Here is a 27,455-nt window from a genome sequence, read left to right on the forward strand (position 1 = left end):
ATAATGTGAGCACACGCACGCACACAGACACGTGTATATATATATATACACATATGTTGTTGAACATGTGCCGATCTGAAGGACAGGATGAAGCAGCAGCACTGCACCGGCTGACTGTGATACAGAAGAGGCTCTTTAAAGCAGCAGCTCGAGAACATCAATCACAGCCTGGCAGTGAAATAATCAAATAAAATATTTAACTGGGAGATTTTTTTTTCCTATAATGAGACCACATTTATATTGTTTTTTTCCCCTCAGTACTGTTCTGCTTACACTTAGTCAACAGGCACGAGGAGAAGTTGTGTGACACATGGTGGAAGTGAACGGTTTTTATTTTTGGGCTGAAACGTGAGGCTTTATTTGCCCTCAAAAATTCTAAATTCTTAACCGAAGTGTCTATTGCTTTGTAAACACGTACTGCAAAAATACAATGCCTGGGATTTTACTGATACAAAAAATGAAATACATCCAACACTACACCTGTTTGTGATGTTTAAGGGTTTAATAAGGGAGTGTCGCAGGATAGCGACCACAATGGGTAAGGTTGATAACTGCAAAATACATTTAATTTCCTAAACATTCACAACAGGGCTGTTCGTATATGTACAGTTTCTTTAACATTTTGAAGTATCTCTTAGGAAACACACAAGTTATGATGTGCACAATGGCTTTTTAGACCACTTCCATACACAAGTATTTGTTAGACGCTAACACAAATAACTCAATCAAAGAACCTGCTTTGCATCAGTATTTGTCGCAACATAAATAAAGAGTATTTATGTATATTGTATATGTGGTGCCAGTGAAACAGATGAGCAGCACAAACCTCTCCTCAGCGGAAAGAAGCAGAGCTTAGTGTAGCTGTTACAGACTCTAAGCCTTTGTGGGTTTATAAATAGATAAATGGCCATGGTTGGAGTAGCAGCAGTGAAAATAATGTAATTTCAAGATGCCATATATAATTTTTCTGCATTTTTCACCACCAGCAGCCCTAAAGAAAACAAAAAAAAGAGAGTTCCTGAAGGTTGTACATGGTGCAACAAAAATATCACAACACAATGTTTTTGTGGCGCACGTCTCTCAGAAGTGGTTAGAAAAGTGGTTTTAAAAACATACATTTTGTCGGTGAAATCAATCATCTATGCGGTTGTTATGCGGCAGCATGTAAAAATACACACTGTACCAAAAATGTAAACAAAGTTGTTCCAGACATCATTAAATATTTATGATGACGAGATCTCAATGCTTTCTGCTTGAGAGTGTGATCAGATAACTTGACGTTTTGTTACAGTATTTAATTGGGTTCAGGATAATGTGGGCTCACAGTACATTAGGGGTTTTTATATCATGCTTTTAGTCATTATTTACATATCAGTTTCAGCTAGCATTTCTGAGTGCACCTGTGCATCATGCTCTCGGGGGTTGTTGCCTTAGAAAATGTTGGCAGATAAGATGAGAAGCTAAACAAAGGTGCTTGAGATCTAAATGATTCAACCCTCTCTACAGTAAGTCTGCTTTTTGGAACCATAAATGGAATCCAAAACACATCATGGTTGTTTAAATAGTTTCTTACATCCTGTTTGAATCCTCTACAATTTGTGATAGTCAACTTTGGCTAAAAGGTCCTCTAAATACTTACATATCTGTCAATTATCTTGCAATCACCTCTGTGCTTGTCATGCTGTTGTATATCGCCATGATTTAAGCTCACAAAGAACGCTTGACGGGTTGAAATATGTCTTAAAATATATATACTGTGCTCTCCTCATCTGGAAGCTATTACAGTTCCATGTTAGACTGCCCATCTGTAAGCAATGAGCGAGACGGCATGTCAAAGCCGCCGCACAGATCTCTGAGTAGAACCAGGTCCTCGCCCAGAGAGCAGCACTCATCAAATAAAAACACTGCCCAGCCCAAACAAAAATGAACCGGAAGTGCCGGATCATGGTCCTGATCAAAAAGACATGAAAGGACGTCAGGGGGACCTGATCTAGAAGAGCCCATTATGGAATTTGTATCCACTCTGGTCCCGTGCCATTACAAATATACATGGTCTTAAGGGTGTGGAGTATTTTGTTAGTGTTTTCAGACATGCAGGGTTCTACTACTACGATTGCAAAATGGGTTTTTATTCTCAACCAATAATCCCAATGCAGATGTTTGACTCCAAACTGAAAGCGCACAGCCGTAGCTGAGCCGAGTTGCATGATTTAACTGACTCTGGGAAATGACTGACAGCTCTGAGGAGCTCCTCCCTGCAAGCCCTTCCTAACAGCACTGGACCTACTTAATCAGCCTAAATTGCAAAGTCGAGGCCCTTCTATTTGGTAATGTGGTGAAAACAGTGGCGAGTGAGAGCTAATTAGATTAACGGTAGTTTAACGAGCTGTTGGAGGGGCCCCCGCAGATTGGATTTTAATAAATAGTGGCAAAAGCATCTGCTCTGCACTTCCTGGCTCTGCTGGCATCCTAATTGGCCCCAGTGGGTTGCTGTAGCTCAGCGCTGCACTGTGCAATTTAGAAGGGGAAAAAGGCAAAATGCTTATCTTCTGTCCAGGTAAGTCTGGGAAACCAAAGGGGGGAGAAAAAAAATGCTATTACGATTTTATGACTTCATAGCCACAGCTCTATCAACATTTATACAAAGCTGATATCACTTCCAAGACATTTATCATCACAAAACATCCACACATACCCACAAAGCAGGAAGAGAGGCTATCTCAGTGTCCAAATAACACCTCTGACATATTCATCTCTCCCCATTGTTTGTTTTCAAGATGAAATGTTCCCATGATGTGTTTTTTTTTTGGAAAGGCAACGGTGAAGAGAGGAAAAAAAATACAATTAATCAAACATGAATGAGCGATCATAGCGGGGTTACTTCCATAGCAACAGCCTAGGGGTACAACTTGAACGTTTTAATGTAGCTGGTGCTGTCTCTTTGTAAACATGTGCACAGCAGGGAGGAAAGCCAATGAGAGAGCCTGGCAACAGAGGCATCACAGGGCAGCAACCTCTTGATATCAATCGAAGTTTCCATTATCTAGTGTTGAAAAGACTGAAAAGTGCTCGGACGTAGTGTGTATGTGAGCATTTGGAGCCGATAAGCATTTTTTTGTAAAAGCTGCCGTTAAGTGTCCAGAAACATTGATGTGGTCTTCAGTGAGGATTGAGACTGATTAGAACTATCAGCAAATGATCAGAGATCAGGCACGAGTGACGTTTCGAGAAATGGTTCCGGACATTGCGCAACTTGACTTTTGCTACTTGAAGACACGAAATGCATCAGAACCATTTATACAAACTAAATTATTTCTTGATGTTATTCCTCTTACGCGAGGGCAACAAAACACAAGCGCGGTCTCTCCCATGCGCGAGTCTTATGCAACCCGTAAGCAGCCGTCTATTTCAGCCTCCAGCTGTGACCAACAGCAGGTACTCGCAAGCGCAGAAACAGCACAAACTGTTATTGTCAAGGGTCCGTTGTCGGTGGCCATAGCGGCTCGCGGGTATTGTATTCAACACAATATGCTTTGTTAGTTCACTGATGTGATGAAATTAATCCTCTTGAATTTTCACGAGGAGGATTTCACGAGGAGAAGAGAGCCTTGAGCAAATAGCTCAGAACGTAACCTGACTGCAGTCTAAAAATGACAAGAGCAACATAAGTATACAGCAGACAGACGGGTAATTCAGTAGACCACAACGCACTCAGCACGTAAAAAAAGAAAACAACTGCATTTTCTTCTCAGTGGTCCACGCGTTCAAGTCAGAAAACCCTTATTGTAACCTGCAGTGAGTTTACACTTAAACGCGCAGGAGACAAAATCCTGAGATTTCACAGACATAAAAAACCCAGTCTTTAAATATATATTAGAGACATGAAACAGTGCTTTCGACTTCCCGTCTGTTTGCTGAAACAGCTCTTTGGTGACGGAGCAGAATGTGGAGCCTGGCAGCACCACCGCTGGCAGGAGCTGGTATCCGTCACCTTCTTACAAACGCTCTCGATCCCAAACCTCAGCGGTTCCTTGGGCGAGAGTAATGGCTTCTTTGCGCTGGGCTGCGCAGTGCTATTGTAGAATCACTGAGCGGTTAATTGAAACAAATGACTCTAATAATGGGACATTATCCCCACAGGCTGGCTTTGTGGTGGGCCTAATTAGCGTTGCGGCGGCGAAGAGGAAGAGTCACCACACTGATCCGTCAAAGGAGGCAGCAGAGGCCCCCTTTTAAGTGGGCAGTATGGGATTCTCCGACTTGCAAGCGTGTGAAGGTGCCAAGCTTTTTGCAAAAACCAGCGTGGCACAATGTAAACATGTTTAGTCACCCCTCGTGTCTCTGTGAGGATAAATCCCACTCAGCCTCAGACACTCAGCGGTGGCTGTTTTCCTTTCCCTGCCCTTTTAGCCCATTCACTGCAGCCAGCTCAAAGTCCCTGGATCACTGGATTTAATTGAGACATTTGTTTTACACTATAGTATCATCATTAATCCGTGATAAATACATTACTGTATAAAATTGCTGTTGCTTAATATTCCGTTGATTGACTAACTGTCTGAACAACTAATTGATTCAGCGATAGTCATGATTATTGCAAACTCTCCTCACTCTGTTGTCCTCTGGCGTGTCGTGATGTTCCCCCTTTGAAGCGCCAGTGGCCCGAAACTAATGTGACAAAATGAGATATTGTTTTCCAGATGTATTTTGATCAGCACTGAAATCTGCTTTTGCCATTCCTAATCATTTACCCTTGTACATGATGATCCCGGAGAGTGCGCTGAAATTCAGTGTTCAAATCTCTGTGACCAAGCTGCTTTAAATATTCATTAGTCGTAACAGTCGCCTAAGGTTATTTGAATTAGTACCATGCATATTCATGAATATGCATTTGTTTTTAATGCTCAATCCATCAATAGTCCTCTTCATTACTTCGCTCTGAACCCTGTATAATCAGCCACACAAAACAAAGCTTTATTTTTTGAAGTGCAGTTCGCTCTGGAAGCCCATTTGTTTCGGTTAAAACGAAGCGGGAGTGCCCGACCAATTATCCTGCTGTCATTTCTCTTGACAACTACAAGACACATTGTTCGCCTTTCTAGTGCAGCGTAGCACTGAGGGGCATCTGTCTTTTTGTGAAATGAAAAGCCAAAACAGAAAACATTTCTACTGTAACAAAAAGTGATTTATCTGGGAATGTTACCGAGATGTCATATCTATCCCAGTGAAAGGCAGCGGAGCAAGCAGGTCATATTAGATATGTCTAAAACCTTCCCTGAAAGAAAAAAAGATTGCTGTTTCAATTTAAAAAAAAATAAAAAATAAAACACACACACACACATACAAGTAATCCAGCTGCACTGAACATGTGAAGTCAAATCAAACTGCAATTTTATGTGACTTTTTTGATAAAGTTTATTTCAAGACAGATTCCATTCAATTACAGGCAGTGGATGGAGCCTAGAAAATGGAAGAGGCGATGCTCCATGTTCAATACACTGTACGCTGTATAACAGATTATACAGTGCAGACTGTCTTTATATTCTTGATACATATAACAAGGCTGCCTCATATCAAAGATATGTGTACAGTGTTTATAGATGTACTCTGACCCTTTTAATGGCTTGATTGGACCTCTATCTAATATTCCCTGTACCGCCGATAACCACAGCTGTCAATAGAGTTTTTATGTCGCTGCTTTAAAATAGTTACGGCCTTTTCCCTCGCTGTCTATGTCCTAAATGCCAAGTGATGCAAAATAAATTTCCTTTCGCAGATTAAACAAAGTCAAATTAAGTCAAGCTCACATAACCTTGCAGCAATCACTGACTCAGACAAAGACTGATCCTGGAAATAAAGGCACACACACACACACACACACACACACACACACGTGTCAGCGCAGCATCAGTAGTGAGGACACTCATAGACATAATGCATTCACTCGCCCCTTAACCTAATCTTAACCATCACCACTAAATGTCTAACCCCAACCCTAACCTAAAACCAGGTCTTAACCAACAAAAAACTATTTAAAGAGGTGAAAGAATATGAGAGCCAGGCCCACTTTCCTAAAATATCCTCACTCCCTATGTTTTTTGGTCCTCAAAAAGATACCCATACAAGAACACACACACACCCCTGCAGTAAACACTCTAATACACCGTACCATGATAACGCAATTAGTATTAATCTGTCATATGATTTAATACAGTTAAAGCTCCACGATCACCAATATTTTATGTTTCACCAGTAATTGTAGTAATTGAACAAATATGTATAACGTGAAAGGGTTTTCACGGATTATTATGATTTTGCAGCAATATATTTGAAGGAACAAAAAATGTTGTATTTTCACCAGGTGACTACAAAAAACACCACAAAAAAATTAAATAATACTAAATACTTAAATTAATTTATAATATAGCACTATATATTTACTATATACAGCATTTTGGTCCACTGTGGTTTGTTTAAAGTGCTTAACAAATAAAGTTGGATTGGATATATACACATACATACATAGATACATACACACATACACACATACATATATATATATATATATATATATATATATATACATATATATATATATATTCAAACCAACCTTCAGGAGTGCACTTATATATGAGAAATAATCTATTTCAGGGCAAGTTCTGTAAAAAAAAGTTTATTTGAACCACATGTTTAAAGAAACTGTAATTACATTAACGATTATCTGAATGAGTGTGTGACTCCAAGTGAAAAAAAAATAAAATTAGCAGCTGCTTTTTTTGTGACAGAGGCTTTCCTCTTCCCTAACCAGCCTCATTACACCAGTAATGAGACAGGGGCTGGGGCTCTGTTTCAATATTTAAACACGCCTGGTGCCCCTCAAGGCTCCATGTTGGGGCCGTTCTACAATCTCCTCCATGACCCCTCATTAGCACCGGCTGGCGAGTGTCCCTGCTCCTTCATTTTTCCACAGAGATCATTCTTGTTGGCATATCCCTAAGCTGCAGCCTCAGCCAGACCTGAACCATTAGGGGTCTTGTTGAACATGAGACCCCTGGGTGACATTTCCTCCCCCACGTGCCCGGGTGGCAGAACCGCTGACAGCTAAGGTTGAGACAGGGATTCTCCCTGAGCGGTTGAGCATTCTCATGACAGCGCGTTGCAATTCACAGGATCCAGTCAGCCAAGACTCGGCTTTTTCTGCCTTGATTCAAAGACGCTGACAGAGTAGGTCAGCAATGTGAAGAGGAGTTAAGAAAATGTAAGAGCATTTGTGATTGACAGCTTTGTCATCTGGCTGATGTTGCTCCTTCCACTTCTTGGGGTCTCTGTTAATGTTTACATTACAATTTTGTGAAAGGGTTCAAAACTATAGCAGCAATTAAGAGCATCATGCCACCAAAGCAGAAAGGATGAAATCTGTTTTAAGTGCTGGATTTGAACGCGATAAAAACGTGCATCAAGTGTGCAGCCTTTGAAAATCTGATTTGCCCAGTGTTTTTATCTGACACCTGCTTTTCACACCTGCTTCACATCGTTTTGATTTACCAGCTAATATTTTTCTGCAGCATGTGGAGTCATAATTAGATGGAGTTGAGCAGGTTGTCAGACAGGATGAATTTAGCAGGTAATACACGGCTCTTGCTGAGACACAAGCTGTGAGAAAATCTCAAAATATGGTTATCGTAATAGAAATTACAGACTTGAGAGCCACGAGGGTGAACGGGTGCGAAATGATGTGTCTATGCAGCCCCGATGATGGCCAATCCACTGCTCCAAATCCTGTAATGATTTAACTGTGTTTGCTGTAGGATCGATGTGCACTGAAAAAGAGAATCCCAAAGCAGGGAGAAGTTTACAGAGCTTTCGCCTTAGGCTAAATGTTGTACAAAAACCAGCAACAGCATCCCTTGAGATGACGCATATCTGTTGCTCCAGCTGAGCATGTACTTGTAGGAGGTTTATGTGTGCACTGAGGGGTAGCTTTTATTCAAGAGAAGTGTATCCTTAAGGTAACGCTGTAGACTTTTTATTTGCTTCTTCAGCGACGGTGAAAGCCGAGTGTTGAGCGATTAGTGTTTTGGTTTTCCAGCCAACTCCTCCAATTTTGTGGGTGTACTGCAAGGCTGTTGTCAATACGGTACATCACAATACAACAATACATGCTGTTTCCCGCCCATGTTATAGACCTTATTTTTTGGCAGAAACAATTTAGTAGACATCCACTATTACTTTTGTGCAAGATTTCCGGTTTGGTATTTCACTTTGATCATTGACTGCAAACAAGAAACAGGAAAGAACTTATGGTTTCACGTGTGTCTGAAAGCCTGAAATATGAAGAATCCCTTTCCCACACTCTTAGAAATAAAAGTGCTCAGTAGAACCATATAAGGTTCTTCGGCTTGTCCTCATAGGAGAACCCTTTTTGGCAACCCTTTTGGAGGGTTCCACCAATAGCCCTTTTAAAACCCTTTATTCAGGAAGGGGTTTTTCAGAAGCAAATGGTTCCAGGTAGAACCTCAGCCCTTGTAGAAGGACCCTTTTAGAACCATTATTTCTAAGTGTATGACTATTAAATAAATAAACCGACAGAAGACCATCTAGTACTGGAGAGGCTGGACTATGAAATATGAGGACAGGATCAGCAGCCGCAGGTAAAACCACAGCTAATTATGTGTTGACAGTGGTCTGAGTTGGTGTTGCCGAGTGTTATTAATATATTATTTTATTCCATTGAGTCATTCCATAATAATTAAAATATACTCATATTCTTATATGAGGCCACTTGCTCATGCTGTCCTCCCACTCCGTAATATTACATGGATGTGGAAGTGACTGTTGATAGTTTGATGGCGTGATAGAAATGAATTCAGCGAGTGCTACACAAAAACAGGAGGTTGGACCTCGAGTTACTTCTGCATTCAAAAATAAGGTCTTTATTAAGGGCTTGCTTCTACCCTTACCTTCGTTAAACATTCAGCAGACATAAATATTGTACAACATTTAGGTTAATTGACTTTGTTGGGGAAACAACAAATGAAACATCTCTCATAAAAGAAAGTGAAAATAATGTCCTCTTCAATTGCTCAAAAATATTTCTCATTATACAGCCTACTTTCCTATTGCTAATCTTCAGAAATAAGCTCCTCTTGTCCCAGGAGATAATAAATGAATTGAATCCCCACACTCCAACCCCCCCTTCCTTATCGGTCATCTATTTTTCCAGAGTAAGCTATTACTTGCTGTGGTTGCTACGCAACAAGAAATATTAATAGCGGCTATTATTAGCCAGGCTCTGCTAGAGTAGCACTAAAATGTGGAAGTGGGAAACATGAATGTGTTACATAAATCTCTGGACCTTTCACAGTGTGTGCAAGTCTCTGTTTTCACGGTGATTTATTGCAATGACGGTTCATTTATGAGAAAAGAGGGTGTGAAATAAGAAAATGGAACATTACCCTGAAGGGCTATTTGAAAATAAATAATTGTCAAGGTGAAACAAAAGCTGTTTAAGACGCAGCGGCTCCCTCTCTTTCGGTTTCCGTTTTAAAAATGTTATTGGCCAGAGAAAGAGCTGCTTTGTTGCCTGCATGGGCATCGCATAAACATGTTTAAAGACATGCTGAATGCTGTTCATACTACATTCAAGCATCATTTGAAGGTGGCCTTACTAAAATCAAGTTATCCAAAGGAGTATATGTAGGTTTTGTCAAATCAGCCATCAACACCGAAAAGCAGATCAACTGTAAATGTTCCACTCAACACCATATTTCCGCAGCACCACGCATATTCAGCACAGCAGGCAGTGGATTGTGACCTAATCCTAAAGACTGGCTTTAATTGAGGCCTTAGCTACCACCCACGGAAAAAAAAAAGGAGCCTGCAACTTATGCAGTTTGATTCTGAAAATCACATAAGACCTGATTAACGGAGGATAAATGCCACGGATGCTCACATTAAAGCATAAATATTCATGATGGAGGGCAGAGAGAGAAAAAAGTAATATTTATGTCAGATGAAAGTATATAACGTTGAATAATTCACCATACAGCCCATCTATAATTCATCTGGTTCGATCCAATGATTAAAGCTTTTCAATGTGTTCGCCAGGGGTGTTTACATGTTCAGTCTTGAATCATGTTTAACACAAAAAAGTCCCTCTTCTGCAAAAGGGGAGCGGGGTCCTCAGAATCCTTCTGAAAAGAAAAAAGTAGCTGACAAGGGATATCCCCACTCCCTGTTAAGGTTTTCTACTCAAAAACTACCCCTCCACCCCCCTCCCATCCCTCCACTGTTGCTTTCTTGCTTTGCCGATCATAATGAATGAAAATGTGCAGCACTAAGTTCTTTTTTTCTTGGCTCACTTTGAGGCAATGAAATCTGTGAGTGGTGCAGCTGAGGAGATATTAAAGGAGCTCTGCTGCAAAGATCTCGGTGATAATGAGGCAGCGGCGCTCTCTGTGTTTATAAATGTTGCATCTATAGAATTGTGTCATTGCTGCACATTTGAGTTTATACGAGTCTCCGCCGCAGTTTTTTCTTACATTTGAAAACGACTGTTCTTTCCATGACATGAAGGTGCAAAACCTTGAGAGGAAAAATGTGTTGTCTGGCTCACTTCCAGCTCTCTGACCATGAGGACTAATTGTCTACAACAGTGCTTGACTTGCATGATGACAAAGGTTCGGGACAGACAAAAGTAAGAGCTGTACTCACTGAGTGCATAGGCCCTGAGAGGCGATGGGTGTCCTGACCCAGCATGTTGGACATCATGAGGGCAGGCAGCTCAGGGTAGGAGTAGGTGTTGAGCAGGCCATTGTGGGGCAGGGAATGGAAGGGATAACCTGACTCGTGCTCCATGAGGTGCAGCAGAGACGGGTCCGCGTGGTTTGGAGGTGTGATGGGGGGAATCTCGTAGTCTTCATCCCCTGCTCCTCCACCACTGTTTCCTCTGCCCTGACTGGAATAGTTCTGGAAAGAGAGCAAAGGAAGGAATACAGAGATTTAGGACTGCTGTTTTGAGTAAAATCTGTTCCCAATGTATACAACAAAAATTGCATGCGTGTGAACAGTCAGAACAATACTGTGCACAGAGAGCACATGAACATAAAAGCTTTGTACCTGCTTCTTAAAACAACGCCACATTTAGCGGCAGCATAAATAAAAGAGATGTCTGGCTTCAACACTTAAATCTCTAAGAAAAACTCGTGCTCCAGACATTTGTGCCGCTATACAACATGTTCACGGTAAACCGACTTCAGTAACAAAGGATGTTCCAGAGTAATTAAACTACTTCTAATTGGCTTTTAAATGCACCTGCTAATTTGTTTTATTTTGCAGCAGCAACACATTGAACCAGACAAGTCAATTCAGGCTGTTTTGCTGAAAATAAAATAATTAGAAATGCAAATTGCTGCTCTTACAAAGGTGTAAAGAATTCATTCATTCACAGCAAATTAATTAGGAGTTAGACAACAACAACCGCAGTGCAGAATATTTTGCCTCAGAACTCTTGACAGCTTTAGAGCAACAAAGTGTCAGCCTGTACACCTATGAAATAAAGTTAATCGAATTCATTATGTGGAAAAACTGCCACTGTTAGTCCTTTTTACGATCTCATTACTGTAACGCCAATCACATTTTTTAGAAGAAGAGAAAAAAAGGGACTAAATAAACCTCACATTCCTCATTATGAAATGCATCCAGAAGGTTCAAATGACCCCCACTAGGTAAAACAACACAGACTTTATGGTACTAATAAGGTGATACATGAGCAGAGCCTGCCGTCTTTTCCAGTGACTATCTTGACATAATATTACGATGAGAAATATGGTTTTGTGCTCTCAAAAAGCATACTGAGGGTATTCACCAGGGAATGAAAAGCAATTTTGTCAGAGGCAATCTGATGCCAACTCCCCTTTATAATGACTGAAGAAAATTAATCATCACAAATAATATTCCAGTGTCAGCCATTCAAGAGCTTTTTAATAGAATTTTTATTATTCATGTCTCGTGGTACACATCAACTAGTCCGTTCTGCAACATTTCAGAAATCAATTCAATATCATCTTCGTGTAGGCTGTCATCTCGCCTGCCAGTGCGGCAATTCATCTTACAAACAAATACTTTTAACAAACAAATGGCAAGAAATGTCGAGGAACGGCTACAAAGTCCCCACCAGCAGAACTGCTGCTTGAAGATAGGATAAAAGTCTCATAATGTGCGCTATCATTAGGGAGAATATTATAATAATAATAAAAGGGAGTATGTTTATGTGATATGCTATTTTCTTTTCCCATAACAGTCACTCTCTCCTCGCTTGGTGCTTGCTCAGAAATATTATCACTGACAATTCCTTTTCCCATGGTAAAGGTTTCGCAAATATTTGTTTCTTTGTCGCCTCACATTTATTACTGCCGGCTCCTGTTGTTAATAAGCGTATGCTGCTGGTTTAATTAAATAGAAATTAAGAGGGTTTGTGCATGTACCACTGGCTGCATTAAGTATGACATCGGTATACAGTCATTTAAACATTAAACACATAAAACTGAAAGCTAGAGAGAGAATACCGGGTCAGCAGAAAGTGACAACAGTGACAACGCGCAGATTAACAGTATTTATACTGCTCGGTGCAAGATAGGAGGAAAAAGAGCAGTTAAATGCAAACGCACCATCATTGGCCATAACGCTGTCCGTTTACTAAAACATGGAAATGAATAAATTAGATTTAGAATAATTATTATGTGACTTCTGACATGATTTTTGAGCATGAATGTCAGGAATTTGCATTTCCTTCTGTTTTACATGCTGATGCTGAATAGTCAGCAGGTTTAAAGGTTTAAGAAGACTGATTTTTCACTTACGGACTTTATGAGATACAAACAATTTGTCGTCGATACCGTAAAAAAAAAGCGGTGCCAAGATGAGACATAATTGTTGTTAAACAGTGTACTAAGATTAAAATTCTGTCAAGGGCTATTTTTTCTTTTCTTTACAGGTTCTCATGATGCCCTTGGAGATACGGCACAGGACAAGGACATCACAAGTTTAATATTTTCAAACGTGAATAAATAATTCATAAATATACTGGTGTTTCACAGGCATGAAGACGAGTGGGGGAAAACACCAAATGTTCATTCCGCCCTCAGTGGACTAATCTATCATTTTAGTGGACAAGGACAGAACTTCGGACAGTATATATAGACTACTTTTTTCTTCTTTAGCTTAAACATGCACTGCACCCTTTTTTTGTTCATCAGGTGTGATTCCATATATCAAAAAAAAATCACATTGGTCAAAGTCGAAGATCTATACTGGCTGTGTGTATGGATTCTGATCTTCCACACTAAGGGTTCAATCTCAGTGTGCCCTCTACAATCTTTTTTCCAATTTGACACAACCTGGTTCAGTGGGAAGCTGGGGATCCAATCACAAAGCCAGAAAACAGTGAATAACCCACTCATCCACACCATTGATATGACATGTGACATGTAAATTTGGTACCAGTGCTTGGCACCCTAAGGGCGCAATTACACCACGTTAGTCCGGGGTACTTGGTTCGATTGGGCGGGGGAATGCTTAATGTCACGGTCACACCTTCATTTGGTTTGGTTCACTTTCACGCTGCACTTTTGTAAGCATGACCAAACGGCCTGGACAACGCCACGCAGTTAAAACGGCTGCATGTTTGGGGGGGGGGGGGGGGGGGCGGTATTGCCAGAAACAAGCACTGACCATGAAGGAAAACAAAGCAAGAGGAAGAAGAAACCCCGGCTTTCCATTGTGCAGGACTGAAAACAGAAATCCATCCCCTTCAGCTGGTTTGGTTTGTGGTGAACAAAGGAGCAACGCCGAATGTATGCAGTTTTGGGGTTTCTGTTTTTGACCTAATTCGTTTTTCACAAGAAGCAGCAGGCGAGGTAGCGAACTATCCTCACTGTCTTTCTTTGGTAAGAAAACCCCACGTTTTCAGGTGGACCAGAGTTTGCTTTTATGGTTCGCACCAGAGTTCACATGAGCTTTCACACCTGCCCAAAACGAAGCGGATTATCTGAGGAAACAAAACTCGAACAGCTCTGGTGTGAAAGCGCAGCAGTTCTTTGTTGTAAATTCCAGCCTCTTCTCTAACTGTCACTATAAACGACTTACTTCACCTTTAAAATCCTACATGTTATATCGTGTTTGCCTTTTAAAGCAACAACTAATGCTAAAGGTGAAACAGAGCACACTGAGCCACCCAGACTAACATTTTCAACCAGAAGGTGGCACAAGATCTATTGCTAGAATAATACAGAAATAAAGATAGTGTCAGTCAGTTACTTTGCATTTTATGTTATCCTGTAATTGTGATGCTTCAAGATGTGGAAAATTTGGAAACACCAAGGGTATTAAAGATTCCCCGTCATGTTTCTAGTCCTCTTGCATGTATGATAACGTTTTCCTAGCGTATTTGTGGAAATAGCATCGACACATTTAAATTCTCAGAACATATTAACTTCACAAGTGGCTGCAGTTCACACAGTGGCTATCATTATCCTGGCACAACAACACCTTGACACGTAAAGCTTGTAAGTGAAGGACTCGGCAACCAAACATTGCTCCACCTTGTCAAGTTATCTTAAGTAATGAAGTTATCTTAAATGGAAACAAATTAATGAGCTCAGCTATGAGTTGTCCTGACACAAATGGATGGGAAGATGAGATGAAGTCATTAGCTTGGTGATGGAGTCATTTGTGGCCTATGAGGTGTTTAGTGGAAGACAGCTCATCTGGGAACAATGATGTGTTCGTCAAAGGGAGGAGAATGAAATTGTTGCGCAGTACACCAGAGAGCCTGTCATGGCTGATGAGGGGCAAATTGTCCAAAGACAAGAGCTGTCTGTCTTTGATGGACTTTGTTCTTTCAGCTCTAGTGACTGACACACTCAAACACTTTTTTTTTTCTGGGAATACAAAACACTGATGAGGTTTTAAAAATAACTGATCAGTAAAAACTCCTTTGCATCATAAAACTCCATAACTTTGTGTCCTATTAAAAGTCATCCAGCCATATGCTACTTTGTGGGGGGAAATGACAGAGCAGCACGGTTTTGGCGAACAAACAACAGCTGGCCATGCATACATAAAGGTCTCCGTGTCCACTCCGTAGATAGACGGATGGCAACAGTATATCTTTAAAGCATCTTATGGGGAATTTCAAATTTCACCTTCAAAGATCAACCTTGCAGAGCACAGAAGGGAGAGGAATCAAGCTTATCACAAACGGGGCGCTCTACATTGCCGATGCGCGCCGTGCAAGTGACGACAAGGAACTCAAGAAAAGCAGACGGTGTGGTACAAAAGAAGGAGAATGGTGAAGCAGATCCATGTGGCTGATTGACAGCAAGACAGAACTGGGATAAGTGAAATGCGTTGGTCGTGGTGGTGGTGATGGCAGAGAGGGGCGGGGGGGGAGGGGGTTCACATTGTTCGATAGCACAGGGTCATAGGTAGAATTCATCACTAAAGGACAGGTTGGTTGAGGTGGGCTTCACCCAATAGCAAAAGGGAAAATAACCTCTTCCTCGCTCTCCCATGCACTGGTAATTCTCTCAAATGTCACATCAAAATGGATCTCATTTAGGTGGAGAAAAAGAATCAGACTCTCCTTTGCAGATGTGGGTGGACCTGCAGTGGGTTGAATTCCAAAAAAGATGATAGTAAAGGAAGTGTGATTTATTTCATTTTTTTTTGAAAAGGTGCAGACAAATAGCCGAATGTGCCGAATCAAGTTAAATTTTTAAAAAAGTAAATAAAATCACTGTCATGGATCAAAGATGAAAAACTGATCTCTGATCTTTGCAGCAAACCTGGGCAAAACAGAAAATGTCTTTCATGCTTTGGCCAAAGGCTGCATTTTCTTTATTATTGACAAGAGCCGCAATACAGTGGCCACATTTCTTATGCTTATTCATTAGGGAAAATCGTATAAATAAATAAAATATGTTGTGCTGTAGTCAGTCATCCCCCTCAAGGGAATATGGAAGCCCCAGTAATCACATATGGCACAATAGCCTCGACCATAATCCCCTTTATTTTTATTTTCATGATGTCACTCTCTTTAAGCCCCTTGCTTTATGAGTCGCAAACATAGTGGAGAGGGGAGGAGAGGAGGAGAGGAGGAGAGGAAAAAGCAAGGGAGGGGTGAAAACAAATGATGTGGATCCCTCATTGTTCTTTCTCTATGCCCTCATTCCAGTCAGGGTAATAAGAGAACATTGTGATTTACTGTCAGTGAAGCGCAAGAGTGCATCAGAGAGAATCCACTGCGGCAGGGGCCATTAAAATAGATTTAACTTCCCACAGTATTAGGCCAGATGTCTACACTTCTATTATATTTCAATCAGCCATGACCTTGGTCTCCACATGATGAGAAAGATCACTTGGAGAGAGAGCGAAAGAGGGAGTGAAAATACACGTAGAAATCCAAAACAGAAATATACTTGGTCTAGTTAAATTTCTCTGCCCCACCGTGCTGCATTTACAGAGAGAAACTGGGACTGAAATAGAGCTAAGGTTCTCGAGTTCTTTTAAAGAGTGTATGAATCATTGAGTGCATTCTTGTTGCCAATAAATTGCCGTGTTTTGGGGGGAGTGATGCTTTTCTTCAGGCGGTGTACTGCATTTGAGGAGGGACCAAAGGTAGAAGCTAAAAAAGAGTGGGACAGTGGGTTGTTTCATGTCCTCACAGATTCACATATCAACATGGAGATAAATCTGATAATATTTTCTGAACAGGACAGAATGTTGACATCTCGCATCACAGTGAACCCCCTGTCTCTCTGAATATTTCCATCTAATATCCTGCAGTTTACTTTAGACGCACTAATATTATCTACGGTTGATAAATCTTTTTTTTTTTTCTTGGCTCTGCAGCAGAGTAAGGATTTACATCCATTTCAGCACCATTAAAGCAGAGTAGAGGTCACTGCTTGTTCTACTTTAAAGGCTGATGGTAATTGGACTTATTGGCTGACATGTACTGACCTACATAAAGAACTACTGATCCCTGGTTACAACTGTAACTTAGCATCCCTCCTGGCTCATGGGCGTGGATGGTGAGCGGATGTTCCTCTGATGTTCCTCCAGCAAATGTTTTCAAATATCAAGCGCTACAGTTGAGCGCTTGAAAAACTGTTTCCAGCCGGAAGAATTTGTGATTGTGAAATCGTGTTCGCTCTTGAAATCTAAATACAAAACTGTACAATTTGTATCCGTGCTTCACTGTGGTGACCTTGCCAGCGGCTCTGTACAACCTCAGAAAGGCAGGGAAACGTGTGTTGGCGTTTTCAGACCCTCGTTTTCTTTTTTTTTTTCCATTGTCTCAAATGTCCCCTCAACTTTTCTTGCAGGGTAAAGGATGTAAGAATAGAGGACACAGACAGAGAAAACACTTTAACTGAAGCATAAGGGGGGGGTGTCTGTTGTAGTGGGGGAGTGTTGTGAAGTGAGGAGAGTGTTGCTGTTGTGGTGGTGGTGGTAGGGGTATAATGGTACGCTGTGAGTCACTATTAAGTAACGGTGCCTTTTCACATCAGCATCGCCCACATCGGGTACACGGTGCCATAGTGTACTGAGGTGTCTCTGACTCACAGAGACAAAGGGGGAGTGAGATTGAGAGAAAGAAAGAGTGAGAGAGGGAACGGGGTGGTGGGGGGTGGTCATCATTCGAGCCAAACAAAATCTGGATTTCTCTTAATGATTAGTTGATAAAACATGTGCTTCTAATATGTCTGAAATACCTTTAAATATCCCATATTATGCAAAATCAACTTTTAATCATTTTAATACTCTGGAGGTCCTATCAGACTATTAAAGTACAAGAGATAAAACAAGCGATGTTGACTTCCGCGCTCATTGGGACGTCACAAGACGCTAAATTCCTGGAATAGTTGTCTCGCGGAGCTCCGCTTTGTCCGTAAAACACGCAAGAGTGCTGGCGAGGGCAACGGCATCTGAAAACCGGAAGTCCGCGAAAAGTTCTATACTTGGCTCCACAGTGCAGCACAGAGTCCTACACACAATTCTAGCCTCAGAGGATTTATCTGTCCAGTGGATATTATGGATGTTATGACAGCAATGTGCCTGCTAGAACCTGCAAATTATCACTTTTCCCAAATGCTAACTGCTGTTAGCTCCCAGTAGCCTCTGTGGCTGATGTCATTTCCTGTCCCTTAAGTTTTGTTTTACTTTTAGGTCATACTAAACTGAGTGTTCTGAACAGGGCTGTTTTGACAGGGTGACTGAACTGCTGTGGTGCTTCACCCTATTTGACCAAAGCATGTCACAGACATGTTCATTAGGACAATAATATGGGACCTTTAAATAAATAAATGAATGAAAGCTATGAAATGACCACTGCCACTGTTTACCAGACAAAGCACCGACAGAAAGAAACCATATATGACACCTTCATGGACCTTGATTTTCTACATGAAAACAACAACATGTAAGAAAAGGATATAAAAGTCATGTTATATCCAATAACACTCTAGGGTTGACATTTTTATTTTCTAGTATTTCCATTGGCTAAATAGCTTTTTTTATGTCAATGCCAGAGCTCTCTTAAACTGTTAACGCTGAACCCCTGACAAGTTAAAGAGGACAGACGATGACCCACCTCTGCAGTCAGAGAGGGAATATACTTCTCTACGAGACTGATAGCGTTAAGTGTAGATGTAAAAGGTAAATAAAACTGATCACTCGTTTCAGCTCCAGACAACTTTTGTATCAGACTGAACAAACAATTTGTACAAAGTGCCATCTTTGACAGCGAGCCACAGATGTTGCTGTCAGCGATAAGTCCTGATCCTGATAGAACGCGGCTGCTGCAATCACTTAACATTAACCTAGTTTTTCGCTGAAATGTGCTGGAATTGTTTTACTTTCAGATTGCAATTTTCCAACATTCAAGATAAGCAGTAGATGGTGCTCAATCCAAAGTGTTGGTCACCACATAAGAAGAATAAGAATGTGCAACTTGACCAAGTAAATTAGGGCTGCCAATCGAGATCAAAGCATCACAATCACATTTTGTCTTTAACAGAGTCATATTTGCTTGTTGCACTCATGGTCGAGGAATCATTAGTCCACACGTACCTCCTCGTGTCTGTCATTTCCACTGTTTTTTCCATCCACCCAGCACAGTTTAATGTTTCCTTTCAGGTTTTTTTATGTGCCAAATTAAAATGAGCATAAAAACCTTTTTTAAACCCACCTAATGTGGTGTATATGGGACTGAAAAAGTGCTTTATTGGAATAAACAACAAAGCATTTTAGCTTCGTTTTTTTTTTTTTTTTTTAAATATGCCAGCACAGTTTGTGAAACACATTTTCAGGCGAAAGGAGATGGAAAATGAAAGAGTGTAAGATTAAAGGAGTACATAAAAATAAACAGAACAAACCTCACACTGAAACAGAAAGAGATAAAGAGAGAGAGAGAGAGAGAGAGAGCGAGAGAGAGAGAGAGAGAGAGATAGAGATAGAGAGACTGTATCCAGCAAGGGAGGTTTCTATTCTAATCTTGACCATCAGCCACTGTTCTCTTCCATCCACACATTGCTAAGCAGGCTGAAACATGCTGCGTCTCTTTAGACCACCGGTCCCCGAGCTTCTGATCCTGAGCACAATGCAACAAGTACAACACAAGAAAAAGAGTAAGCAACGCACAAAATGACTCTCCCTCCTCCAACCACTGGCTGTTTTTTCTCTCTTGAAACTCTCATCTCTATAACCAGCTATTAGTTTTCCCTTTTCTCTCTAATTTCATATACTCATGTACACACATGGTCATGCATCCAAAGAGACTGATTAAAGGGCGAGAGGAATAGAGCCAAAATATACATGGAGGTACGAGTCTGCACAATCACTTAAAGAGTTAAAGCCTGATATGAATACAAATGAAGAACTCTTATTGTCCATTATGCAAAATTAGAATTTATGTGGGCGTGGTTGAAAGGAGCCATTTTGGTTTGGCTGTAATCATTCTCATGCAGCCACTACAGTGCTGTAAAAAAAAAAATGCACCACAGTCAGCATTATTATTTGGCTGAGCTGAGTGATAGCCTTAAAATCGGACTCAACTCCTACTTTTGCTATATTATTCAGCCTGAAATCATGTTGAAGTGAGCACTTTTCCATTTGGGAGAAGCATTTATTTTGCCTTCAGCAGTGACTGACACGTCCATTTCATCTACATCAGATTCAGAAGCAGCAATAACAGCATTTATTTTTCTTTTGTATATATTTTTTGGAGGAATGCGGCGAGTTATTATTATGAGTTTATTTCTGTAGGATGGATTGCAACACAGAGAGACAACGTAATGTTTCTTCACTTCACACAGAAAGCTGTGATTTGCTCAGTTGTCTCTACAGTACAGTAAATCAGCAGTCAGTGAACACAACACCAAACCTGCATGTATTTGAACTGCTTACACGTGGGCAGAGTTTCATGGGCTCTTGGACAGACTTACATAAGCGGTGTTAAGTTGTGTGTCGCAAGAATATTTCCACTTTATTTATCGGGATGTTTTACAATCTTTAATTCGACAAACTATCCATTCATTATCTCTGTGTGTAGGCAGAAAAAAACAAAGCTAATCAAATAAATAATCCACCCACGCTTGTGCATACAATCCAGAAGCTTAATTGACGAACAGAACGAAAAAAAACATCAATATCATCAGAACGTCTGCCAGTGTCATCATATGTGCAAACAACGCAAATATTGTACCGAGACATGCGGCGTTTAAAGAAGTGAAAACATCTTGTTTGAATGGACAGATTGTGTCCAAATACAGTAAACGGCCCCTTTAAAGCTGTTTCTTATTAGCGGTTTTCTCTTTTTTAAAAAGTGCAGAGATGTTATGTGTAATGCAATCTCCTGGCAGTGTCAAACTGCTACCTCAGTGCCTATGCTGGTGAAGACCCCAGACATGCAAACAAAGAGGCCTCTGTTCTTGCTGCATGCACCTTTTAAGAGGCATTCATCATATAAAGGCTTGGGTGGGCATATTCATTTAGTGTTAAAACTCCTTCTTTCTTTCTTTCTTTCTGCGTTTTCTTCCTCCTCTTTTAATGGCAGTTATAATTACAGAGAATAAACAGAAGCGATCTTAGCATGCAGCTTTCATGAACACAGCTGCGCAATGCTGAGATGGAATAAAAATCTCTCTCTATATATATATACACCAGAATATAAGTATTTATTAGGCATTGTCATTAGACAGTGATCGCCATTTCAAATTGATGGAAGAAAAAAAGAAACGATCCCATACTCGAAACCTCTCATTTGTTTGATTCAGCGTAACTGATCAAAAGCAACAAACCACTGCACAGTTAATGTATGCAATTAAACAACAATGAAATAATGACTTACATTTACCATGAGTAGTCAGAGATGTGCATTTTGTACGACACACACGGGGGAAAATGCAGGCAAATGTTGCATATAGTGGCTTTTTTTTAACTTGATTCACAGAATTGATAGCGTTTTTGCTTGGAAATATGATCTAAATTATTAGTCGCCTGCCAAGATGTTTGTTAATATAATTCATCTTTAACAGACTAATGAAAAAGCGAATAGCCTCAGCTCTACAGCGTTCTGGTGTTTTATGTCAACAGCTGTGAGATTAAAACTAAACACTTTACACAAACTTCAACTATGAAACAAAGTCGCACCAGGCTCCCACTTTAAAAAATTTCAAATTAAATTTGTCTTATTAAAGGATTTAAAGCCAAACTGTGAACTCTTGTGTTCAGAGGGCCATTCACCACTCGCACGTAAGCCTCTGTTTGACAGCACTGACAGCGCATCAACTGAAACTGACACATTTTGAAAGACCCAAATTGCCTTATTCACTAAGAAGGTATTTGTTGACACAACACTGCAAACGGAGAGTGGGTGTTGATGATTGACACATGACCGGCGCCGCAGAGAAACTACAAGACTGCACTTTTATCCAATTAGCACACACCCATGTTTGCATGTAAAGTGACATAATTAGGGCACACAAGGATTTGTGGCCAACAACAGTGGACCTCGTCATCTGTGATGTTCACTATAATAGACAATAAGCTGCTAAAGCTCCCACTCGACCCCTTATTATAGTCTCTCAATCCCTACATCAAAGGAAATGAAACCTTTTTGGCTGCAGGATGACAGTCAGAGAGTGTGTGGATTTATGAGTGCGTGCATGGGTTTATTAGTGTATGTGTATTTAAGTGCACACATGTTCTTCTTCATCAATCTTTCCAAGGCCTAATTGAAGTTTTACACCCGAAGAGTAAGCACATTTTTGGAAAGTGAGGGCAGCTATTTTTTATTTTTTTTGAAGCGCTGTCGAGAGTTAAGATGTGGTTCAAGGTTAACGTTACAATTAAATTTATTTATGCATACTTTGGGTTGAGTGCGAAACAAACTGAGGTTTAGGACGTCGACTTGCACATGCGTGTCTAACTTATGAATAACTTTGTGTCAAAAAAATGACTCACTTCCTATTATAGCTTAAAAGTGCATTTTTATGTGCGCGTGCGCGTGCGCACACCCAACGTCCTCAGTCTTCTCGTTCTTGTGCCTTGACAGTATTTGTTGGACCGGTGAGGAGCCATCACCTCTTTGTGTGTTGTCAAAACGCTGCCAGATAGACAAATCATCAAGTTCCAAATTTCACCATATGTCCAACCATGTGTTACCATGTACCAGCTGGGAGCACTTAGCAACATGTCTGTCTCACTCATCGAGTGTGTGTGTGTGTGTGTGTGTGTGTGTGTGTGTGTGTGTGTGTGTGTGTGTGTGTGTGTGTGTGTGTGTGTGGGTGTGTGTGTGTGGGTGTGTGTGTGTGTGTGTCACTGGGACTGTACAGCTCCAGACCTTGAGACCCGGACTTCAGAAAGGCTGGAATGGTGAACTACCTCAGTTGGTTGATGTAACACAGCCAGAGCTGGTGGTTTACCTTCTGATGTTAAAGATATATGTTGCGTTTATGTGCGTTAGATAAAAAACCATCCATCAAATGACACATGGTTTCTAGTCTCTGAACAAAGACCAATTCATGGTCATCCCCCCACCCCCTCCTGTCAGATATTTACTCACTGCGGACTCATTTTTCACTACAATATCAAATCCTGTGTCTCTATGGAAACAACCCAAACATGTCGAGAAGTAGACAGAACTCAAAGAAACAGAGCAAAAAAAAATAAAAAATAGGTGCATGCAAACAATTTCCAAATATTTAAGACATAATAATATAGGTTTGTGCATAACTCCAGTTAAATGACGCATTGGTTTCTAGGAACCTATTTTTCAAGTTGAGATAAAATTGAATGTCGTAATCTGACAAAATATGCATTTTCTCATAATAATCTGACCATACAAGCCTTATATGGGTAGATTAAAAATTGGAGCTGTTTAGACACAGTTTGACTGACTCTAATGTGTGGATTTGAAAAAGTGATACATTAAACACAAGATAAGAGTCGTCCGCCACGCTGGCAGCTTTGTGAAGCTTTACTTAGGCACAGTGGTGCTTTCACCTAAATCAAAAGGACAGGAATCTTGCCTGTTGTTGATGTTGAGTCTGAATAATCCGTACCGTGTTTGTTGACACATTAGCATGCAAATATATATATATATATATTTATTTATTTTTAACTAGCAAAGTCAAATGTCGACTTGTTCAGAGTCAGTGAATCACCAAAGGTTGTCGTTGGCTTCATCCTCTGGGGACCATGAATGGTACAGTCGCAGCAATTTAAGTGCAGTTTGCAAGTTTCAGTCTTCAGCAAAAGCATTCCCATTCCTAAAACCATGCTGAATTATTAAAAAATAAATACATTAAAGGTGCCATATGTAAGAATGTGGCCAAAAACAGTTACTACATTCACATTCAAAATTCCAAGGTCTTTTAGGTTTTGTTTTCTGACGTAACTGGCAACCCGTGGTTGCTCGGCAGCTGAGACTCTACTGACTGCAATGATTGGTACGGCGGTAGGTGGCGCCACATGCCAAAACATAAACATGATTTGCAGTTCAGTTTGTTATATGAACATTATTCCTGAGTCTCTGTGACATATTAGGAGGACTTTATGGCCAGTTCCTTTAGATTTATTACATAATGCACCTTTAAAAAGTCTGTCAATCAACCTTCCCTTATGCATGTTTGGCTAGAAGATAACACAAACATTCTCAGACGTCCAAGTGCTGGAACGTGGGCAATCAAGATTGATCAGGTAGTAGAAGCATATCTTCAATTATGCAAATGTGTTGCCTTATAGTTGTAAACAATTTGCTGCGACTACAGGATCAATAATTAAGTGTTTTAAATGTACGTTGAATGAAGAGACTAGCCGATAGTGTTTCCACTCAACTATTTGGTGGTTGAAGGATAATTCTTTCTTTTATTTAGCTCCTCACATTATATCCAAATGTCAGGTAAGACAGCTTCACACTGTTTCCTCATATGTCCTTTAACACATGCCGACATTCACATAGCGGTTCTTTTCACAGATATGATAATATAAAAATAATCTAAATGATCAAATCAATCAATCACACATAACCAGTCCAGTTCACACAGTTACAGCAAAGATAAGTATATATATGAAAAAAAAAATGTACTTAAATTCTGACGCTACAAATACTTAAGTGAATAAGACAATACTTTTCTCAGATACTGGTGTCTGTGGTGCTGTCTTACCTGGTTCGGCGACCGGAACTCTTGGTTATTGTCATTCATATACATATTGTCACCATCAAACTGTGGACAGAAAAAGAGAGAGACATGAGAAATGAATATTTTATACAAAACTAGGTTTTGTAACAAAACAAAAAAAAATACATAAAGAAAAAGTGATGGGGTGGAGGTGCGGAGAAGAAAATCTCTTTACGGGTGGCCTGAAGTGTGAGACTAATGACTTTGTCACTTTGGTTAAACCTAGTGGTGGCATGGCAGTGTGGGTAATTACTGTTCATCAGCAGGCCAGTAATTAGGCTACAAGAGCAAAGTGAGGAAAGATGGGCTTTTCCCTGTGGGCTCTGCTGTGTGTGTGCGTGTGTGTTTATGAGACGACGAGAGTGGACGAAAATTTGAGCACATACAGTAGTAAAGGCTGTGTGTGTGTGTTTGAAATTGTGTAAATTGGTCTGTTTACGTCTACCTCACACTGAGGTTGTCCTGTGTCTTCAGGACGCAAGAGCTAATCGGGGCAGTGAACGATCACTTGCTGCAGGTGTTAAAACACTGTTTGACACAGGCCGACGACGCACATGAGAACAAATGACCCTTGACCCCCTAGGGTGCTGGGAAACAACTGCGGGTCACCACTTTGAGCGCTGCATGCACACGTAATGTTTTTGGGTAAGCTAAATCCCTGAGGAATTCCCCATTGAGATCGGCTTTAAGTCGTAAATATTAAGGAGAGAAAAGAAAAGGTTCAGTTTAAAGTGTAGCCCCAAAGAAAATAAGATTCTATCTGCTAACAGCTCAGTTACTAAACCTGTTCCGAGTCGAGGCAACTGAAAACCTTTGAAGGTACTGAAATAACAACGCTCACGACTTCACGCACACATGCCCGCACACACAGAAAAGTCAAGTTAAAACTCCTTGTTGTTTGTTGACTGGGGTCAATCTTTGTCATATCGGAGCAACGAAAAAACCCAGAAACAGACAGCAGACACAACACAATCAAACCAGACAGCATTCCATGTCAAATTCCTCAGATGTGAAGATAAAGGGGGCCCATTTCATTTGGGGGGCGATCTGCTCGGTGCCTATATACGGAGAAAGGAACCCGCGGCTTGCAAGACAAAAAACATGCTGGATATGAGTGAACACAAAATGGATCATAAGATAATACCTGCTCAAAACAATGCGCAGCTAGGTAGACTAATGGACGGAAATGGGCAGAATTCCTGGGGGTGAAATCTAATACCTACGGTGGTAGACAGGAAAAAGTCGAAGTAGCTAAATGAGCATGTGAGTGGTGAGAAAGAGAAATTACTGTACATTACAGCAAGAGAAAGGCGGAGGGAATGAATGCCTGCCTCGAGGCGATGGTTGGCTAACGATGCATATCATGGAGGCCCTTGTGAGGATTCACTTGGTTATTCTAATGATTACATTTGCATTTAGCCTCATGCGTAAACACAAAACTGAAACAAGTGTTGCGTATACACCTTGCAGGATTAAACCAAGCCCGTGAAGAAAAATACTTGTGAACCTTCAAAGGAAGCTGAAAGCTGACTAACCGTTCAAAAGCTATGGCAAAGATAAGGACGCTGATGTGCTTAATTAAGCACGGCACTATCTATCACAGTGAGAAACGACTGTAGCTCACTGAGAGGGGCCAAAGTGATGTTGACCTTGGTGACATATCTGCAGTACAGTCTTTGCTCCTCACATGAAAGCCTCTTGTTCTCTTCTGCCTGAGCAATTTCGTTCCATTGAAATCCACTTTGATGTCGCTGATGTAAAACCACTGGGAGAGGTTCCTTATGTTATGCTTCTCTTGAGTGAAAAGAGATTATGATCCCCCTTTTTTAACCACAAAACACCATCAGATCCTGAATTTTAGCCAATTTTGATTTGTGCAAAGAACCCTCTTCCTTCAACTCCAAAGGATGAAATGAAGCAAGGGAAGGCTTTTTTTCATTAATTACACATGCCATATAATATTCACCGAAAGGCCAAAGACAGATTTATAAAGGTCAGCCATTTTGTGCTTCAACATGGCTGCCCATACAGTTTGCCGCAATGTAAAGCTCTTTCCCCTGCTCTTCTCCTCTCTCTTTTGCACAACCTCGCTCTTCCACTTGAAATGCCACTTTATCCTCGGCTCAACGTTATCAGCGCTGCCATTATTCCACATTTACCGCACAAATCATTTTCTCTGTCTCCGTTGTTGCCCTTCTCTTAATTTTCTCCATCCTTCTCTTTTCTCTCCCTTCGTCTCTTTCCCACCTCGCTTCTGTTTCGTTCCTCTGTTCCCTTTCCCATGTTCTCATCATACCCACCTCTCTCTCCGTGTTACAACCTTATCCATTTCCTTCCCAATCCCTTTACCCCCCCCCCCCCCCCCCCTTTTCCCTCTCGTTCGTCAGTGGGCCTTGGCATCGCTTTCTCATCGGCAGTCTAATTGGGCATTCTGCCTGAGACAAGGGCCTCATTAAGCAGTAATTACACACATGTTGTTTTCGGCAAACATCTCTATTTGGATTGCTTTGCATGGTAATTGTTCAGCAGGGACCACTGCTCACGATGTTTCCCTCCGTGACACACGTGGTGCTGTGAGAGAAGAATAAAAACATGGAGAAGAAGGATGGGAGACACAAGGGGGGGTGATGGGGGTGATGGGTCTGAATAGAGGAAAATAATTACAGGCTGTGATCGACAGAAAAATTGAGAAATAAAGAATGCATACAT

The 27,455-nt window shown here is 40.8% G+C and overlaps 1 protein-coding gene across 1 annotated transcript in view; it reads right to left on the reverse strand.

Moving 5' to 3' along the window:
- The window catches only part of LOC310931336 (TOX high mobility group box family member 2-like), a gene marked incomplete at its 5' end in the record, with an annotated part of 73,648 nt that overhangs the window by 11,367 nt on the left and 34,826 nt on the right, over positions 1–27,455 (reverse strand). Inside the window, 2 exons of the mRNA XM_083894468.1 lie at positions 10,714–10,968; positions 24,732–24,791. Of these exons, the coding sequence (XP_083750594.1) occupies positions 10,714–10,968; positions 24,732–24,791 (315 nt within the window). The remainder of the gene's footprint in view (positions 1–10,713; positions 10,969–24,731; positions 24,792–27,455) is intronic.

This window comes from Microchirus variegatus (assembly GCF_963457635.1).
Source record: "Microchirus variegatus genome assembly, chromosome: 9".
In the NCBI taxonomy this organism is placed as follows: domain Eukaryota; kingdom Metazoa; phylum Chordata; class Actinopteri; order Pleuronectiformes; family Soleidae; genus Microchirus; species Microchirus variegatus.